The sequence below is a fragment of the Macrobrachium nipponense genome, chromosome 39 (genome assembly GCF_015104395.2).
Source record: "Macrobrachium nipponense isolate FS-2020 chromosome 39, ASM1510439v2, whole genome shotgun sequence".
NCBI lineage: Eukaryota > Metazoa > Arthropoda > Malacostraca > Decapoda > Palaemonidae > Macrobrachium > Macrobrachium nipponense.
In genome coordinates this window covers 5,257,342-5,278,737 of record NC_061099.1, presented here as the reverse complement: position 1 = coordinate 5,278,737, position 21,396 = coordinate 5,257,342, and the positions used below count along the sequence as shown (strand labels likewise).

The following is a 21,396-nucleotide window of genomic DNA, read 5'->3' as shown; positions in this document are numbered from 1 at the left end:
CCATAGGGTTAAGAAAGGGGTTGCTGTGATGGTGTAACATGTGTTCTTGTGAATAAGATGTAAGTTTGTTATGAGTGTCCGAATTTTTCTTAAGTCATATGAGTACCACACCATATGACGATTGTTGTAATTAAATATTTGATGAATCTTACAAGAAAGATAGCCACGCACCAAGTTCTTTTAGAAGATGTATCCCTGCTTATGTAGTAGTTACCAGACCAGCAGTTCCTGGCACCCATTAATCACTACCTTGTGCTCATTTGTTCTTTGTGTAGACTTGCCCTTAGATATGTAGAATGCATCTAGTTGCTTATCTTCCAGAAGTTTATAGGCTCTACTGAATAACTGTTTTCATGGCTATGTTAAATTAAATTTTTTGCCAGCTAAAACTACCCCTACATTCAATTATAATTGTTATGGAATTGCTTTTCCTGCAGGTGCTGTAATTGTAGGCAGCGTTGATGGTAACCGAATTTGGGGCAAAGAATTGAAAGGACATCACTTGATGGGAGTTGAGTGGTCACCCGATTCACGATTGCTGTTGTTTTCACTTCATAACGGCGAAGTCCATGTTTATGATAACACTGGTGGATTTGTGGTAAGTACTTCTTATGTTATACAGTAATAGAGATATGTGGAGGATACCTTTTGTTAACTTGAAGTAATTGATGTTAACTTCCACATAGTAAATCCTCAAAGTTCTTCGCAATGTTTTACAACTGACTAGCCATGAATACATTTATGACACAAAACACTATTTTTGTTTGGCTGTCTCCTTGTGAAATTATTGACAAGGATAAATTTACGGAAGAAGACAGTAGGTTTTTGTCAAATAGTAATTTAATTGAACAGAGACAGTGCAGTAGGTAGTCCAAGTTGAGGGACCCACTTTTTATTGATTTTTTTGCTTTTCATTAAATGGTCTTAAACAGCTAAAATTTATGACAGTTTATTATATATTGTCATTAAAAAAAAAAGAAAATTGAATTGACAGTTCATTTTTTGTAGGGTCAAATTATGTATCTCAGTATATAATAATTATTTGTTAGGTACAGAAATCATACAAGTATTAATGCAGTATCATATTGTTAGTTGTTCATACGCAAACAAACCTGAGGTCTTAACAGTTAGGATAATTTCTAGTGCTTAGCTGGATCCAGTTAAAAATCAGATGAAAGCAAGGAACTTGTGATATCTGGCAACGCATGCGTAGATCGGGTGAAGAGTGGTCATGGACCACGCACCTATGCCCGTCTTTTCTTTGACAGCCTGGGTGAGAGTTCTGTTAACTCTCTTGGCCTTTTCCCGGTTCATTGCCCGTTTTGTTTCTTTTAGTGTGTGTGTGTGTGTTTTTGCCTGGTATTATGGCTGCTTCTGCTCCTTCTCAGCGTCAGCGTCTGTGCCCCGGAGTACCTAGTTTTCCGTGTTCTGGTTTTTTGGCTTCGGCAGTGACCAACCCTCACATCACATGCAGTAGGTGTCGTTCGAATTTTTTTACCATTACGAATCCTTGCACAGAATCCCAGGCATGGCCTAAAGAGCAGTGGAGGTAGTTTTATGGCAAGAGGGAACATCGGAGAGTCTCGACTCTTCCTACTTGGGAAGGATTTGCTCCTATTCCTGATGTTTCGTCTCCTGCAGTAGTCAACCCCATAATGGCGTTGTCCCTGCATCTCCTTCCTTTTCTTCCATTGATTCGTCGATGGAAGTATCAGGAGGTTGCCAGGGTAATATTTGTAATGTAGCCCCTCTTCCTTGGGAGTTTATTTGGTTCCTGAGAAGGGTGAGGTTTTTCCATCAATCTCTTCTCTTCCAGTGTCAGAGGCATCCAAAATGGCGGCGATTTGGAAGACGCTTGGGCTAGGGGGTACCCCGTCCTTGGAGGGGTTGCTAGCATTTCCATGTATGTGTATTCCTCCGCCAGTGGCATCTCTCTCCCCCTTGCACTGAGGGGAAACCGTGACGTCGCCGCCGCTTGTGACGTCACTCGCATCGATGATGTCTCTCCTAGTCGTCTCCTCTGATCTGTCTTGCTCAGCCGTGACATCATCACTGCCATCCAGTTCGAACATCTCCCTTCCTTGTCTTCGGAGCCTTCTCTGGCACATCAGTCAGAGGTCATATGCCAGGCAGTGCTTCAGAGGTTAGACTCTGTATTGGATGTGAAGATGGCTGTCTTATCAGTTGGGAGGACTGGTAGGAAACGTGTTGCTTCGTCCCTGCCTCCCGAGAAGAGTGCGCATAAGAAACTAGTGCTGTCTTCCTCTCCCTCTTCCCCCTCTACGCCTCGTCACTTATCAAGCGTTGGAAGGCTAAGGACTTTGCCCTTCCTTCGCCTTCGAGGGAGGAACAACGTGGACGTGTTCCTGAGAGTGCTGTGGTTTCGGGCAGTGTTAGTGGTGTGCGTTCTGCAGGGGTTGCTTCGTCCTCTGCCTCGAATCAAGAATGTGCAACCCCCCCCATCCTTGCACATTACGAGCTTGTTGCAACCTCCCCTGCCCGTGCACGTGATGTTAGTGTTCCTTCTTCTCCAAGGCCTATTAGTCGCCGTAAAGCTCTGGAGGCACCTGTCAAGAGGTCGAAGGTAGTGAGCACAGAGTTGGTGCAGCTGGAGTGTTTGCCTGCCTCTCTCACTGGTGCTTCCAAGAGTTCGACTCTAAGGGATTCTCTGTCGATCTCGAGTGTTCAAGTTTCCCCCCCATCTCACGTACGTACGACCACCACGCCCGTGACCATTCATGGACATGAGAAGTCGTTTGTTGAGGTAAGTGATGTTCCTAGTGTTGCAGTGGGTCCATCTCGGAGGCCGATGCTTGGACCTAGCCCAGACAGGTTAGTAAGGGTTTTGGACTGTTTGGCTGCTAACCCTTCCGTCAATTTTGGTGGAGAAGGCGCATTAGAAGAGCCTACCTACCCTCCTCGTCATCGGTCTTCAGTGTCGGAGCAGGAAGAGGGAGACACGCAGGAGTTTCTGTCTTCCTTTTCGGAAGTTGTTGATCTCATTTGTGGGTTTAACAATTTGGAAAGTAGGTCCCAGGCTTGGTCATCTTACACTCTTTCTTGCTTGGAAGCCTTGGTAGGAGCTACTTAGGACCCCAAATCATCTCTTCAGCTTCCTTTGTCGGGCCACGTTTAGTCGGTCTTGCAGAAGGTTAACGCCTCTGTTTCTGACCGGGACGGGTCGCTTCGCTCTAGGGGCTCTACCAAACTACTACCCCTTCGTCTCACGGGACATAGGAAGTACTATGCTACGAGCTCTGCATTTTTGTTGTCATGCCACCTTAACCCAGACATTCGCCTGAAGCCAGGTTTGACTTTGGAACAGGTGAGGTCGGTGACTCTGTCCTTGTCTCCGCAAGATGCCTCGGCTTTGGAATCTACGGCAGCCTCCATATTACAGATGGTTTCTTGGCTGGACCTCTGGTCTGTGGTTATTGCCAAGGTAGCTTCTGACAGGTCCCTGGAAGGGTTGGTGAGTGCCGCCTCACTTGCCAGTCTATTGCAGTCCGGGGGCAAGGCGTTTTCATATTTGGCACACCTCAGTGCCAATTTATGGGCTAATCTTCTTCTGATTAGGAGGGATGCGGCTTTGTCTACTATGGAGACGTCGCTCGGCACAGAGTCTTTGCTGGCATTGAGGAACGGAGATCTGTTGGTCCCAGTTTTTGTTTCCTCGGACAGAACTTGAAAATGCGATAGACTGGTGCCAGGCTGACACCAAAGACCGACTGGTGCACCAAGGCCGTGTCTTAGTCGGAGTCTTGTCCTTGGAGACATCTGGCTCCTCCTCCTCCCCCGGTCCAGCAGCAGTCGAGGAGATCGTCGCGTGGTAGGCCATCAAAAACCTCGAGTTTGGTAGGGCCTCCCCGTTCGACACAGCCTAAGTCTGAAGATCAATGCCCCTTTCGCTCTCGTTCCTTTAAGCCAAGAAGGGGCCCAAGGGGCAGAGGTAAAGGGGGCTGTCAGTAGGTTAGGCACCTCTCCCTCTCCTGCGCCACGGGTGGAGAGGTGCCTGGCTGGCCATTGGGGCTAGTGGCAGAGTTATGGGGTGGAGAAGTTGGGTGGCAGATGTCCTTCGGGTGGGATACCTGCTACTATTCGATGTCTCTCTTCCTCTGTCGGACAAGCCGCAGCTCAGAAAGGCATATCCTCCAGATTCTCTGAAGTTCTAGGCTCTTTGCTGGACAAGGATGCGATAGAGGAAGAAGTGTGGCCATCCATGTGGTTTTACAGTCACATCTTCTTGGTGCCCAAGGCGTCGGGTGGATGGAGGCCTGTGATCGACTCATCCACCTTGAATCACCTCATCAGGAAGACACTGTTCAAGATGGAGACCCTGTGCTCGGTGTTGGCAGCCATGAGGGAAGGCGACTTCATGCTGTCGATAGACTTAAGGGACGCATACTTCCAGATCCCTGTTCATCCCACGTCCAGGAAGTTCCTTTGCTTCTCTCTAGCGGACAAGATCTTCGAGTTCAAAGTCTTGTGCTTTGGGCTGACGACAGCCCCTCAAGTGTTCACAAGGGTCTTCTCTCTTGTGTCAAGTTGGGTCCATGCTCAGGGGATCCATTTGCTGAGGTACCTCGACGATTGGTTAGTCTTGGCAGTTTCCAGGGAGAAGCTGCTGTAGGACAGGGATCGTCTACTTCGGTTCCATTTGGACCTGGGCATATTAGTCAACCAGGAAAAGTCGAACCTTGTACTCACTCAAAGGATTCTCTACCTGGGCATGGTCATCAATACGACGTTGACAAAAGATTTCCCGTCGGATCAGAGATTGGAGAAGTTGCGGCCGGTAGCGTGCAACTTCCTGTCAGTCACATCAGTCAGCTCATCGGTGGTAGGTTCTTCTGGGAGTGTTATCTTCCCTGGAGAAAGCTGGTCCCTCATCAACGTCTTGGAGTTGAAGGCGGCTTTTCTGGGTCGTTCTCATGTCAGACAACACTGCGGTGGTAGATTATGTGAACAAACAGGGAGGCCTGGTTTCACATCAACTTCACGCCTTGACCGTCGTTGCTTTACCAGTGGGCATTCGGCATTTTGGTAGAGCTCTCAGCCAGGTATATCCCAGGGAAATGGAACGTGGTCGCAGACAAACTCAGTCACCAGGATCAGATCCTAGGCACAGAGTGGTCCCTTCATTAAGTGGTGGGAGACAAGCTTTACCAGATTTGGGGGAGACTCATGCTGGACCTTTTCGCGACAGGCTTCAACAGGAAGCTGGAAGTGTTCTGTTCAGTAGTTCGTGATCCTCTAGCATTGGCAGAAGATGCATTCCAACATCCCTGGAACAACCTGGAGGTATATGCCTTCCCACCGTTTTGTTTGATCTGTCAGGTTCTGAACAGGCTAAGGAGTTCACAGGGTCTAAGGATGACTTTGGTAGCCCCTCTGTGGCCTCAGGCGGAATGGTTTCCAGATCTGCTGTTGTTGTTGTCAGAGGTTTCGAGGGAGATTCCCCCTTGGCGACATCTGTGTCAGCCCCATGCGGAAAGGTTCCACCAGTTGGTAGAATCCCTGTCTCTTCACGGTTGGAGGCTGTCAAGTATCTCCTCCGAGCAAGAGGCTTTTCTCAGAGAGCAGCTGGGCACATGTCCAGCAGTCTTAGAAAGTCGACCTCTGCAGTTTACCAAGGCAAATGGGCGATCTACTGTGATTGGTGTCGTAAACGGGTTTTTCTCCACTCGCGACCTCTATTCAGCGAATAGCAGAGTTTTTAACCTTCCTCAGAGAAGAGAAATGTTTGTCCATTTCCGCTATTAGAGGCTACAGGGCAGCACTGAGTTTGGTGTTACGCCTTTAGGGTATCAACATCTCCTCTTCCTGGGAACTTTCCCCGCTAGTTAAGGGGTTTGAGCAGTCTGAGTTCTCCTAGAGAACTCAAGCCTCCACTTGGGATGTTTCCTTGGTTCTTAAGAGCTTCACTAAGAGTCCATATGAGCCCTTGCGTCGCTAATCTGACAGGAACCTGACGCTCAATACAGTTTTCCTTTTGGCTTTGGCATCTTCCAAGAGGGTAGGAGAGCTCCACGGTCTGAGCTATGAGGTGAAGCACACCAGGGTTTGGGGGTCAATGTCCTTTGAATTTGTCCTGGAATTCGTGGCCAAGACCCAAAATCCCTTGGTGCATGATGACAGGTTCACTTAGTTTTCCATTCCATCACTGACTGACTTTGTGGGTGGTGATGCTCAAGAGCTTTTGTTGTGCCCTGTCTGGGCCCTGCGTTGCTATCTCAAAAGGACTCGGCACCTTGGACCAGGTTGCCACAGAATTTTTGTTAGCACAGGCCGTACAAAGAAAGAGGTGTCTAAGAATACTATCTCTTTTTGGATACGGGAAGCCATCAGACAGGCATACTTGACTCGTGATGATTCCACCACCACATCTGTGCAGGCTAGAGCACATGACGTTAGAGGTATTGATCCCTCTCTGGCTTTCAAAAAGAACTTATCTGTACATAGAGTTGTACATAGAGTGCTGAGCGATGGTACTTGGTTACGCCAGTCCACATTCACCTCCTATCTTAAGGATGTTGCCCACAGATCTACGGACATGTTTTCCCAGGGTCCTGTGGTGGCTGCCCAACAGGTTGTGTAACTCATAGTTGCCCTTAACAAGGCACCTTTGTATCTTACCTAAGATGATTGTGTGGATGAGAGAATGAGTGAGTTGGCTGGTCTCCTTCTTTCTCTTGTACCTTTCCTTCTTCCTTTGGGCAGTTTAAGGAATAGACACGTCATTTGCTGGACTGGTCTGATACAGGTGAGTAAGGTAGTCATACTGGTAGTGTGGTCGTGCAGTATACAAATATCTTACCCACTATTTGGTAGCATAGGCTCCACTCCTTGGTAAGGAGTTGGGAGTAATACAAACCCTAGTGTCTTGGTTTGTTATTGGACAGTCAAAGTTTCTCTTTCGTTCCCTGTACAATGGTTATCCCATGTATCATTGTACATCACTCAGGTTCTGAGTGGTTAGATATCAATTTATCTTGCTTCTCAACAGGCTTCAGTCCCTCTCCAAGAACTATTTCTTTTGAGAGCTGGACTGGTGGGTAGGCCCCCAGCCAGTCTAGGATGTCTTATACCTCCCTCCCTCCAGTATTAGTCTATCCTATTGTTAAGACCGAAGGTTTGTTCACACATATGAACAAATGACAAATTTTCTAAGACAATTTGTATTTTTCATAGCTACAAACCTGAGGTCTTAACAATAGAATAATTTATAGCGCCTAGCTGGATCCGGTTACAAAGCAGATGAAAGCAAGGAATCTTGTGATATCTGGCAACGTATGCGTAGATCGGGTGAAGAGTGGTCGAGGACCACGCACCTAAGCCAGTCTTTCCCAACTCAGGATGACTTAAACAGAGAGGTGGGCAGTTTAACGTTAAGACCTCAGGTTTGTAGCTATGAAAAATACAAATTGTCTTAGAAAATTTGTCATTTTACTGTCTTAGTGTATAAATTTATAATTATGGTTAACCCTTACTCTCAGCAATAACAAGTTGCTTGGGTTTTTTCATGCCTACTTACATGTACATATGAGTAGGCTTGACTTCTTTTCATGTGTATTATGCAGTTTGTTATAGACTGATTAATACATAAATTAATTTTGTTTTGTTTTGTTAGAGTCGTCTCAACATCCAGTGCCTGGGGAGCATGGGTCTTGGAGCAACTATAGTTGGGCTTACTTGGTACAATGGAAGCAATGGTTATGTTGAACCAGATTGTCCTACTCTTTCAATATGCTATGACAATGGCAGAATGCAAATAATGCGGAATGAAAGCGATGATAGTAAGTCGCGGATAGTAATTACAACATTACTTGAAGTGAGAGCATATTTGTACTGTGTTTGGTTATACAGTATGGTTAGGAGCCAGAATTAGGTTATGCCATATTTTTTTAACCCCTACAGACTTCCCAAATCCTGTAATGAGATAAAATGGACGTTATAAAATGAAAAAGTTAATTTGGGTAATCACCAGCCACTTCCAAAATTTAGTGCCTGGATCTATTGCCAGTGCCCTAAGTGGTGTTGAGATGCATGGTGATTATATTTGATTTTGTCTTTAAGGTTCACTTAAAAGAGTGATTTGGGTAAAGATGATTATGGACAGTTTATTACTTTATTACTTTGTTTATTATTGTGATAGTTTATTAGTATTAACAAACGATCACTACTAAATTGCTCTTACAAAATAATAATACTGAATAATGATTGCTGTTACCTCCATCTTTTCAAGTGAGATCCCAAGGCACACATTCAAGTCAAATATATAAATTGATTTAAAATACTTCTTAAGCATACTTATGGGCAAAGAAAGTCCACAGTTTTATGTTCGTGCATTTTTTCTTTCTTTCTCTGTCTAAAGAAGCTTTTGCCAGCTTGATCAATTGGCCTCTTCAGTCTTAACTGATCAAGTTGGTAAAAGCTTCTTTTTACAAAGAAGGAATATATGCACACACACATGATTGGTTCTTCACCTATTCTTAGATCATGATAATGATAGTACATATTAAAAACAAAATTGTATTGATTCCTTAAGCTAATAATGTTTCATGGACATCTTTATACAACAATTATTAAACTATAATAGCTTTTCTGTTTCATATAGTATATGAGTGCATTTTCAAGTTTTAGTTATTGTTATATTAATAAGATTTTGTCAATATTGATTTTTTTATTTTACTGCTGTAAAAAATGTCTACTGTATTAAGGTTGAATATTCTATATTTTTAGCATTCAATTTCAGTGCCTGTCCTGATTGATACTGGAATGACTGTTTGCTCCAGCCAGTGGAACCACAATGGTAGTGTTATAGCTGTTGCTGTACATTTACAGTTGACTGGTATGGGAGATAAAGACTGTAATGTTGTCCAATTCTTATACACCCGTTTGGTTGAGGTAAGTCTTCAGCAGTTAAAGCTCTGTATTGTTAATTTTGAAAGCTTTTAGATGCTTATGTATGAAGTTTATATGAAAACATTTTTTTTAACTTTTTGTCGAGATAACATTATACATGTACTACTGTACTATGTTTACTGTTTACCCAAAGTAATATTACTGTATTATTTATATGGTTGAACATTTTCTGTAGCATCTCCGTACTCTGAAAGTTCCTGGTAAGCAGATAACAGCTTGTTCTTGGGAAGGTGGATCACTTAGGATTGCTTTGGCTGTGGACTCGTTCATATATTTCGCAAACATCCGTCCAGACTACAGATGGTGCTATTTTGCTAATACTGTTGTATACACCTATACAAAGCCTGACCGCAGTGAAACTTGTGTAACATTTTGGATACCAGAAACAATGAGGTGAGAATAAAACCCTGTTTTAATTTGATTATTGAGCATCATATATTCTTCTGTAAACCAGATTCTGTTTGATGAGCAGTTTTGATTATTGTATTCATATGCAGGAATCTTTTCATTTACATTTTCGTCAATAAATTTGATTACTACAGCTACATAGAACAGAAATAAGGCTTTGATTTTTATCTCCATGACAGCATTTTATTAAGCACATCAAGTACTTAATGGGAATGTCATCATCAGGGGAGCACTGTGTTTTGGCTGTACGAACTGATGATGGTTCAGGACAGTTTGGACTTATTTTATGCAATGCTATTGGAACTCCAGTAGATAGTAAGTAGATGAGGACAATTTTTTTTTTGTTTATTATGAAAATTGTCAATTTGTCAGATACATTAAGCAGTAGAGTAAGATTCTGTGGATAGTATGATTAAACGAAGGTTTTGTTTCATCATTATGAATATATTTTCATCAGCTTTTCTCGTTATGGGGCTAGACTTATTCTCATCTCTTTTTTTTCCTGAATTCACATCAGGTGTAGATCTTTTTCTACGTATTCCTTTTCTCCATGATTTTGTGAGTTTTCCTGTAGCCTTTTTTCTCATATGAACTTTTTTTTAACTTCGGTAAAATTAATGTTTATGCAAATTGTTGGCATAATTTATGTAGATGTACTGTAGTATCTTGCCCATGATGTTTTTTTCCCTTATGTGATTTATTTACTTATTTTACTATGATGTTCAACTCGGCCGTCAATCTTTTCACATATTGAAATTTGTTTTTTGTTTTGCATGTCTTATACATCCTAGTTTATCAGAGTGTTATTTCTTACTGTTTTATTTTTTCAGGTAAATATATAGATATTGAACCACATTATTTGGCCATGAGCAGCAGTTATGTCTTTGCTGCTTCCAAGGAAAACTTTTACCTCTGGCATTTCAAGACACCCAAAGCCCATAGTTCTCTTGAATTGGCAAGTAAGTAAATGTTATAGATGGTCATTCATTCCTTTGTTTATCAAAAACAAAGTAGAAGTGTAAAGTTGGTTTACTAAGACAACTCTATGGAATAAAAGTACAAAGCAAGACCCTTGTATCTCTTAGCTTTAGGATTGGTATTTCCAGAATAAGTCTGTGGAAGATTTTAAATTCCTCTGCAGTTCCTGTGCAGTACTAACACCTTTAAGAACAAACTTTTATGAGGAAGTGCTTTAGAAAAATGGTCAACATTATTAGCAGGTTAGTAAGGGCTATTTGTGATATTGTCACTTTGTGTGACAGCATTGACAGAAAAGCAGTTTAGAAAGTGGCCTTGGATCATATAGGATCTACATCACTGAAGACTATTAATAGACATTGAAGGTTAAAAGGGTATTTTAGGGTTGCAATATTACATGTCCATTACTCTTGATACCACTAATATTCTGTCTTGGCTAGCTGCTCATGCTGCACATTAAGGACATGAGGAAACGTGCATGCACCAACGTACTAAGAATAGCAGGTCCTCTTCATTATATGCTAAGAATGTGAAATCTGAGATTTGCACACATGAATGAATAGGCTATGTAAAGGTAATTGGGTATTATTACACTTACAACCATTATGGGAAATCTATTATATCAATATTTTTCCCGGGTAAAGCACGTGATAACAAAACACTTCTCAATACATTATTGTCGCTAATGCATACTTACAGAGAAAAAAAAAATATTTGAGGTATTGTAGGTCTTGACTTTTTCTAACTTAAGTGTACTATATCTTTCTATGGCCACGTGAGGTAGCTCTTGTTAGTTTGTATATCTCTTTTCATCATCTTTCTTGGCTCCTCCCCATTGCGTAATGTGACAATACAGTGTTCTCCCCGTATTTGGGGGGATGTGTACCAGACACCCCCGTGAATAGTTAAAACCCCCGAATAGTTAAAACTACCACAAAAAATGCTTATAACTGCTTATCTTGAAAGTTCAGATACCAAATGTATACCTTTAATAACATCCTACTTCAAATATACCTAAAATTACTAACCTATTACTGTATTAATCTTTGAGGTTATATTATTAATATCATTTCAAAGTCATCTTAAACATTTTACCATTAACAATATATACCTGCAGCCAATAACAGAGAGAGAGAGAGACCAGTGAATGGCAACATCATATATCTGACCATCAAGAGTGAAATTATGAATTATTTCTGAGAGAGATAGAGAGAGAGAGAGAGAGAGAGAGAGAAACTCCTAGACTCGGACTCCTTTCCCTCCACCAATTCGTATATCAAACTGTCATTTGCTCCCCCGCCCACCTTCCTCCACGTGGATAAAAAGACTGGGAATCGCTATTTTTAATTAATCTTATTAACATTTGAAAATAAGTTATAAGGTAAATCATTTATTTATACTACAAAACAAATAAACATATGTAAGTAAAAGAGAGAGAGAGAGGTTATTGTTACTTTTTAATCTTATTAAACTTAATATTATTTGTAAACTAGTACTGTATATATTATTTTACCATAAAATGCAGTAATATCGCTAAAGATATACAATGGACCCCCCGTATTCGCGTTCTCCAGATTCGCGGACTCACACATTCGCGGATTTCTCTCGGGAACGTTTCCCTGCATTATTCGCGCATTCGCGGTATTTTTTTATGATAAATATCCACAAATTCCTGTTTTTTTTATGAATTTAACATCATAAAATGCACTTTTGTTCCGAGACGTAAAATACAAAACCCCTCGGTCCTTTAACAATAGGAGTAGCTAGCGGCAGCTGGAACGGTCGTAAGCTTCGAACAAGGGGAGAAACGGTAGTTAACTGCTTGTCCGATCGTGCGCGCGCCGCACGACTGGGAGGTAAACAAATCTCTTTTGCTTTCGGCCGTGTGTGGGAAGGACGTGCTCGTCATCGCTCTGCCCGCTTTGTCGTTTGCTTTGAGTTTGAGTATTTGCCCTCTCTTTCTGTATAAATCGAGTGATTGTAAGTACTTTTGCATTTCTTTTGTTAATCATTGTGATGAGTGAAGAAGAAAATGGAGATTTCACCACGCCCCCCAGGTCGCCGTAGAGTGGTGCCCGGGCTGGAGGGGCGTAGATGTGGGGGATTTAGATCGTTTGTGCGATGTATGATCCTCACGAGGTTTGTACTTGTTTGTCGGGGGCGAGAGTGCCTCCCGCAACGAGCCCTGTGTAACGTTTAGTATGCATTGGTCCGAGGCGCAGTGGGTGCTGTACGAGGGCAGGAAGAGACTTAGGCCGCCCAAGAAGTCATCGGAAAGTCCCAGTGACTCCTTTGGTAACGGACACTTCGTCCTCTTTCCTGCCCCCCCGGCCACCCCCACGGTTTGCGCCCCTTCCGCTGCGGGGGGGGTAGCGGAGTCCTTCTCTCTCTCGATCCGTCGAGTGTGGATGAGGGCGCCCGCTACCCGGGACGTCCAGTTGTACTCTGGGGTCTTCCGTCCGCTCTGGGGGGGGTTCTTCTTCCCCCAGGCGCGAGGAAGCCCCTCTAACTAACCCGACTGTTGCTTCCGCAGGTGTGCCATCAGCGAAGGACGACCTAGGACAGGTGGGAGTCGCTGGGACTGCAGGGAGTGCCGAGTTGCATACAGGGGTTGATTCAGAGGTTGGCGGGGTCGGCAGTGGTCACTCATGGTGCGGTGACCACTACAACAACCACAATCTTCGACACCAGCATATGAGATGCCACCGCATCTGGTGTACACACCACATATCATGTCGGTGACACCCACGGCTGCAATCCAGAAACCCATTCCTGCCGTGCCAAAGAGGACGGTGCCACCACCACCTGGTTCTTTGTATTGCCGACCCCGGACTTATCCGCTGCCCAAAGAGTACCCCCCTGGACCTGCCGCCAGTGCCGATGGATGACGGTAGCTGCCCGACAGACGCCTGGCTCTCCTGTGGTACCTGCCAGTGCCTGCCGTACCTGTTGCTGTCCCCCAGCCGCTCATTCCTTTTCAGATCAGGGGCCTGCTGCTCATTCACTTTCAGATGTTCCTGCCGTTCCTGCTGTTCCCGGACCTGTTCCTGTTGTTCCTGCTGTTGGTGGTGCTGTCACAGTCTCAGGTCTTTCCGGACAGGTGCAGTCGGGCCCTGTTGCTTCGGCAACTGCCCCGGCTCCCTCCTGGATGGAAGACCTGACGTCTGTCCTGCGGAGCCTGGCGAAGAAGAAGAGAAGAGGAAGAAGGTGTCGTCGTCGTCTTCGTCGTCTTCTTCGTCGTCTGCTTCGTCGTCCTGCTGCCTCTCCTTCCCCTTCGACTTCTAAGGCTAAACAGCCGAAGAAGAAGAAGGTTGCCTCCTCCCCCCCTAAGAAGACTCCTTCGGGCATCTTCTAAGGGCCCGGCTCGCTCAGGCGAGCTGGGGAGCTCTTCTGCTGGTCCTCCTGTTCCTTCGGGAACGGGGCCCGTCGCTTCTTATGCAAAGAAAAGAAGTCGACGGGGACCAGAGGTGCACCAGCCTCGGCTGGTGCGTCCTCACCTGGTGCTAGCGGTTCTGCCGCTAAACCAGGTTCCGTCTCGGCCGCTTCTCGTTCGTCGAGAAGCACCGAGTGGACGCTCTTCAAGAAGACCGTCCAGCCAAAGTTTTGACGCCCGAGCTCGCTCGCCGTCAGACAGCGGCGCGGAGCAGAAGACTGGCGAAGAGTCGTGCACACGACTCTCGCCAGGCCAGTGGACGCTCTCGCAGCGATCAACTGGCTGCTCGGGCTGACGTGACGGTCGCTGACCGGCCACGGGTTGAGGCGAGGAAGGAGTCCCCGCAGCCGCCGGTGACCAGCCACGGCTGGTACCAGCGGCTCGACGCGCCGAGAGGACGCTGGCCGTCTCGACGCGAGAGAGCCTAGCAGGTCACCCGTCCGCCGCTCCGATGGGACCGGGCGGAGACGGTGACCAGCGGCAGCTCGCCTGACGCTAGAGATCGTATCGACGTTCTCAGCCGAGCCAATCGCCCCAGGCGAGCGGCAAGGCTAGGCCTGCTGCTCGACCGTCACCGCGGGTTGACGATCAGCAGCAGCCCTCCACGCACGCTGGTCCTGCCAGCGAGCGAGGGGGGAGCGTCAGGTCTGCCTCTCCCGTACCTTCAACCTCCTCGGGCTATACCGGAGGAGCGAGGTACCGAGGAGCGATCACGAGAGGTGCGCCGCTCGTGACCCAGCTATGACGCCGTACGGCTCAGGCACGGTTTTAGGACCGACCAGAACGTACGCGCAAGTAGTTGGAGGCGACCGTCAGGGTCTGTCGCTGTTCCTCCTTCTGAAGGAGGAGTATCGAGGGATATGCTCTTGCTGGAGGGACTGGACGGTCCTACTCCACAAGACGCGGTAACTCCCGAGATACAGAGGAACTTTGCAGAGGTCATTAAGCTGATGCGTCTGCATAATGACCTTGCGGAAGGATCGCCGCTACCACCGGCAGAGCCCACGTCCCGGCTCGATCATTTGGGGTCCCAAGAGGGAGCCCAAAATGATGGTGGGGTTTACCGCGATCGGAGCTTGCAGACTCGGTCCTGGATCAGGTGGAGAATCTCGTCTCAGGAGGGAGGACTCGCTAAAGTCCGGACGTCTTCTAAGCTGCTTCCTCCTCCTCTACAGCGGCAGAGGCGATTTTACGTGCCTTCGGAAGACCCGGTACTGCCTAAACAGGTTAACCCGGAGTTAGCGAGGCTGAACTCCAGGTGGTGTGCCCTGCAGCAGCACCTGTCGGAGAACCTATGGTTCTCGCAGCAGGAGGCACTTGCCCTGGAATCTACCGCTATGGCAGCATTCCAGGCAGTTTCCTGGTTGGATTTGTGGTCCCTCACAATATCCAAAGTAGCGGCCGGCTCTGGAGTTCTGCTCTCGAAGACGACGCTTCTTTTAGGAGACTGTGCCAGTCTGGAGGAAGAGCAATCTCTTACCTCGCCCCATCAGACTGCTAACCTGTGGGCCCAACTTGGTTCTTCGACGTAGGGACGCAGTCCTTACCCGAGTGACCAAGGGGGCCGGGCGTGAGGCGGCACTCGGGCTTCGAAATGGACCTCTTAGGAGTTCCCCAGCTCTCTTTCCTGGAGAGATGGTGGACGCTGCGGTGGAAAGGCGGCGCACTGACGAGAGTGACCGCTTAGTTCACCAGGCAGTCTCGAAGGTTTACTGGGCAATCTCGAGCGACTGCGGCCAACCAAAGAGCTTGGCTAGCGCTTCCACGGCGGCGAAGACGGTTGCACCGTCCAAACCCCGTGTGAAGACTCCTGCTGCTGTTTCAACTTCTGCTAGAGGAGGCCGCAACCAGCCCTCCTCCCAGCCCTCCTTTCCCCGAGGAGGTGCTGGAAAGAAGTCGAACGAGGAGGGAAACGCTACGGGACGGCGTTCCCCCTCACATGCTGCCGGAAGTGGGGGGGGTGCCTAGCGAGCCATTGGGCGACTTGGCAGCGCTACGGCGCCGAGAACTGGATAGTAGACGTCCTTCTGGGAGGGATATCTACTACCCTTCGAGTCTCGGCCCCCCCTCATCTCCAAACCGGTCCACCTACAGACCTATGTCCGGGGATCAGCAAAGGACAACGCTCTTCGACAGGAGATCAAGGACCATGCTGGCGAAACGAGCTGTAGAAATCGTGGAGGACCAGTCACCGGCTTTTACAGCCGCCTCTTCCTAGTGGAGAAGGCATCGGGGGGTGGCGTCCGGTGATAGACCTCTCTCCCCTGAAACCGCTTTCGTTCGCACGACGCGGTTCACGATGGAGTCGGCACGCTCGGTGCTCCGACTCGATCAGGGGGAACGATTTCATGCTTTCAGTGGACTTGAAGGACGCGTATTTTCAAATACCCATCCATCAGTCCTCCAGAAAGTACCTCCGCTTCATCTTCGACGGACGGATGTACCAATTCAGGGCACTTTGTTTCGGTCTCTCAACCGCCCCACAGTGTTCAAGCGAGTGTTCACTCTGGTGTCGGCTTGGGCCCCATTCGAACGGGATACGTCTTCTGAGTATCTCGACGATTGGCTAGTCCTGGCGAGCTCCCGCTCGCAGTTGCTACAGGACAGAGATCGACTCCTCAGTTTTGTCGCGATCTGGGGATCGTGATAAACTACAGAAGTCCGATCTCGAACCCAAGCAGAAGATGAAGTACCTGGGTATGCTGATAGACACGGTAGCAGGGCAGGTCTTCCCGCAGACTTGCGTATCAGCAAATTCAGGGAGGCAGCCGGCCGGTTCCTGTCTCGGCAGGAACAGGCAGCACAGCAATGGCAAGTCGTGATCGGCCATCTGTCGTCACTCGAGAAGTTAGTCCCTCACGGGCGTCTTCACCTGCGGTCTCTCCAGTGGAGGCTAAGGGAGAGTTGGTCTCAGGCCAAGGATCCTCCTTACTTTCCCGTGGCTATCACGGACAAGGTGAGGCAGGACCTAGCCTGGTGGCTCGACGACAAGAACCTCTTAAGAGGAGTGCCCATACGCACTCCCCCCCCGGAGATGCTTCTGTTCTCAGACGCATCGACCGAGGGATGGGGCGCACACCTGGAGGAGTTGCTGACTGCAGGTGTGTGGGACCATCACGAAAAGCACCTTCACATCAATGTCCTTGGAACTCAAGGCGGCGTTCAACGCTCTCCAAGAGTTTCAGGACCGCTTGGTGGGACTCAGTGGTGTTGATGTGCGACAACACAACAGTAGTGCCATATGTCAACAAGCTAGGGGGGGCTAGTGTCTCTTCCGCTCCATCAGTTGACGGTGCAGGTGCACGATTGGGCCACGGCTCACTCAATAGAGCTGTCAGCACGCTTCATTCCAGGCAAGAGGAATGTAGTAGCAGACAAGCTCAGCCGTCGGGATCAGGTGATAGGGACGAATGGTCTCTACACCAAGACGCTAGCGGAAAGGCTCTTCAACCTGTGGGGCGACCGGTCGTAGACCTGTTCGCCACCCGGCACAACAGAAAACTTCAGGTTTTCTTCTCAGCTGTGCCGGACCCATGGGCAGCTGCAGAGGACGCTCTCCAACACCCCTGGGACAACCTCTTCGCTTACGCCTTTCCTCCCTTCTGTCTGATTCGGAAAGTGATCAGTCGAGCGCTGGTCACTCCCAATCTCAGAATGATCCTGGTGGCTCCCAAACGGCCGCAAGCCTTTGGTGGATCCGGACCTGCTGGCTCTTCTTGCGGACGCACCGAGAGAGCTACCCACTTGGCACAACCTTCTAGCCCAGCCACACGTAGAACGGTACCACCAAGCAGTCCAGTCCCTTCACTTCACGGCTGGCTGTTATCCACCATCTCTTGCGAACGAGAGGCTTTTCTCGTAGCGCAGCAACAGAGATGGCTGGACACGTCGACAGTCCTACTGCAGCTGTGTACCAGGGGAAGTGGGCCGTCTTCTGTGGTTGGTGTCGTAGACAGGGTCTGTCTCCTCAGAGCCACTCTTCAGCAGGTAGCGGATTTCCTCTGTGTTTCTTCGCCGAGAGAAGCTCCTCTCAGTACACACGTAAGGAATATAGAGCCGCCCTGGCTCTCGTCTACTGAGGGGACTGGACCATCTCGAATTCGTTCGAGATCTCCTTGCTAATGAGGAGCTTTCGAAAGGTCTTGCCCACCCAGGGAACTCAGCCCCCTGCGTGGGATGTGACTCTCGTACTTAGAGTTTGACTCGAAGACCCTTCGAGCCACTCCGAGAGTCGTCAGACAGGGATCTGACTCTCAAGACCCTCTTCTTGCTGGCCCTGGCATCGGCGAGAGAGTAGGGGAACTACATGGCCTTTCTTATGATGTTAAACATACCAGAGGCTGGGGATCTGTGACGCTCGATTTCGTCCCGAACTTCGTAGCTAGACTCAGAATCCGTCGATCCCTGACCGACAGGTTCGCGTTCTTTCAACAGATCCCCTCCCTATTCTGGACTTCACCGATAACGATGCGGATGAGATGCTGCTTTGTCTGTGAGGGCGCTAACGGCCGCTATCTGAAGAGAACTCGACATCTCAGGCCTGAGTGTCGACGCTCTTCGTTAGCACTGGGGTTGTTACCAAGAAAGAAGTTTCCAAGAACACGCTTTCTTTCTGGCTGCGTGAGGTGATCAGGAGAGCGTACGAGGCTGATGGTAGCGACGACATCCGTACGCTCCGACCGAGAGCCCACGAAGTCAGAGGTATCGGACCCTCCTTAGCGTTCCTAAGAACTTCTCCGTGGCGCAGGTCCTGAAGGCAGGTGTCTGGGCCAACCAGACCACCTTCACGTCCGTTCTACCTTCGGGATATTGCCCACAAGTCCTTGGATACTTTTCCTTGGGACTGTGGTGGCTGCTCAACACTTGTTTGTAAGCTTACCCAGCACCCGAGCAGGCAGAACAGCATCGATTCCTGGTATGACTGGGAGAATGAATGTGCGAATGAGAGAGGTGACTGGCTTCTCTTCACCATCTTTCTCTACCTCTACCTGTGGGCAGAGGGATACGGTCGTTACCTTGCTGGAAGGGAGTCAGATGCAGGTAAGCTATTCAACAGAGCCATCTATCTCTTTAACTAGAGATAGGAGTGTATATCCACCACTTTCTCCAACAAGGGGGAGAAAGTGGATGCCTACATGAGACAAACCCATTACTTTACATTGGCTCATGTAAAGGAAAAAGTTCTTACAATGCTGGTACAAAGAGATACGCTTGCCTCTCTCTTAGTACTCGGCCAGAGGTCGACCCATTGATCCTGCGGTGCACACCCCGATCAATCGGACAGAGGCTTGGATCCCTCCCTCGCTCTTACGACCAGGAGGCATTCCAGGGTATGGACGAACACCAGTCTGTTCATCAAAAAGACTCAGATTCCTCCCACCAAGAAAGTGAGTCTTCCTATTGTTAAAGGACCGAGGGTTTGTATTACGTACGGAACAAATGACAATTTGTCGAAAATTGCATTTTCCTAACTATACAAACCTGAGGTCCTTTACATATAGTCCCTCCTCATGCCAACCCCTCACTCTGCGTATTTTGCATGGGCCCAAAAGCAAAAGCAAAAGTGATTTGCGCACCGCGACGATCGGGACAAGCAGTTAACTACCACGTTTCCCCTCCCCTTGTTCGAAGCTTACGACCGTTCCAGCTGCCGCTAGCTACTTCCTATTGTTAAAGGACCTCAGGTTTGTATAGTTAGGAAAAATGCAATTTTCGACAATTGTCATTTTGTGATAAAACTTAAAAAAACCATGTAGGAAAAAAAAAAAAAAAATTTTTTAGTGGGTTTTTTCTTGAGTTTTAACTACAAAAATAGGCTGTTTTTAGCATATTTTATATTCCGGGATCCAAACATTCGCGGGTTCTAACTATTCACGGGGGGTCTGGTACGCATCCCCCGCGAATACGGGGGGACCACTGTACTTATACATACACTTCCAACCCAAACAGAGGGCGAGAGTTACCACTGGGACATACGTATCTCGTGTGGAGAGAGAGAGAGAGAGAGAGAGAGAGAGAGAGAGAGAGAGAGAGAGAGGGTTATCCTTATTTAAAAGAGTGAAATGGATAGATTATTGTATTTCTTTAAAATACTATCACATATGAATTTAGAAATTAGTTATATTACTATTATTATTATGCAAAAATATTTATAAACTTACACGTACCATAGAAATTCTCTCATCTTAGTAAGAGAGAGAGAGAGAGAGAGAGAGAGAGAGAGAGAGAGAGAGAGAGAGAGAGAGAGAATTTACATGATCCTGGGTGGGCAACACACACTTCCCCTCCTGACACATTACTGATAAATTTGACAGCTGTTGGACCCCAGCCATCTCAGCTTGGCTACGTGGAGTTCAAAGACAAGATGTGGGGTAAAATGGATTTTCTTTCATTCTTACATAATTTTCTTATTTATAAACTAAAATTTTGCTAATTCACTTTAGTATTTTCTTTAATGAATTGATGTTATTGCTGTTTACATTAATATTGATATTTGAAAATTAGTAAATCTTTTATTTATCATCCAAAAAAACATACATCTCTGTAAGAAAGAGAGAGAGAGAGAGAGAGAGAGAGAGAGAGAGAGAGAGAGATGTGTGAAGACTGGGATTCCCTTCATTCTTACATAACTTTAAAAATTTATAAACTAAAATCTTACTAATTCACTGTAGTATTCTTTATTGAAGTGATTGCTCTTTACATTAATATTAATTTCTGGGCTCAGCTCGTGTCGCTGCACGAAATATCCTTTAATCTATTATTTCTAGGGTAAATGTACTAACACATACCAGAGAATAAATAAATAAAGAAAAAGGTCAGTACAACTGACTCGCTCACCCTCCAAGAGGGTGTCGGTATGAACACTATGGCGAGTGAGACACTACAGCCGCTTGCCAATAGAAATCTCCCATACAAAATCCCCACAAGAGGAGAGCCGACCCACAGAGTGGGCAGCAACTACTACTACTCCATCCCATGCTGCCGACTGCTGCGCCTCTGGTGGTCATCCTTTTCAGTTAGCGCGCACTGTATACACGTGCCCTTTTTTGCTCTGTGTTTTTTGTGCCTTTATTTTTGGATTTACTTATCATGGAGCGTGCAGCCATCGCAGCAGCTAAGTTAAGTACTCAATGTTTATTGCCATTTGGTTTTTTCCGTCCCTGAGACAGTATTTGCCGTTTTTTAGGTATAAATACGAACTCTAGGTCGGAAGCATGGCAGCATGGTTCTGCCTCGTGGCGGGTTCGTTCTTGGTCTCCCATACCCAGAACATTCCCTTACTTTAGTACGCTCTATTTTTAATCATCCTATTTGTTTTAGGGTACAGTCTACACGGTTTATGTCATGCATGCATGTCTTTTTACCTTACGTAGGCTCCTTCTATCCAGGCCCTAGCCACGGCTCTTAGTATCGGCCCCGGCTAGCTTTGAGTGGTAGACTTTCTTTCGGGTTAGTCGTACACTCCTGGGTTTTTTCTCCTACTATTTTGTTTTCTTTCTTTCAATGATTTATTTATTTTATATTATGTTTATGTTAGTGTAGGCGTCTGGCTCACCTAGCCTAGGTTATGGCCCATAGGGCCCATGTGGCTAACCGCTCTTCAGTCGGTTGCTTCCCTATGCATCTCTCTGATCAGCCGGTTGTGTTTTCTA

General features: G+C 46.9%; 1 protein-coding gene across 1 annotated transcript in view; it reads left to right on the top strand.

Annotated features, from left to right (window-relative positions):
* Positions 1-21,396, top strand: part of LOC135210062 (WD repeat-containing protein 35-like) — a 95,963-nt gene that overhangs the window by 2,737 nt on the left and 71,830 nt on the right. Inside the window, 7 exon segments of the mRNA XM_064242858.1 lie at positions 438-598; positions 7,631-7,796; positions 8,756-8,907; positions 9,101-9,299; positions 9,302-9,318; positions 9,513-9,648; positions 10,164-10,292. Of these exon segments, the coding sequence (XP_064098928.1) occupies positions 438-598; positions 7,631-7,796; positions 8,756-8,907; positions 9,101-9,299; positions 9,302-9,318; positions 9,513-9,648; positions 10,164-10,292 (960 nt within the window).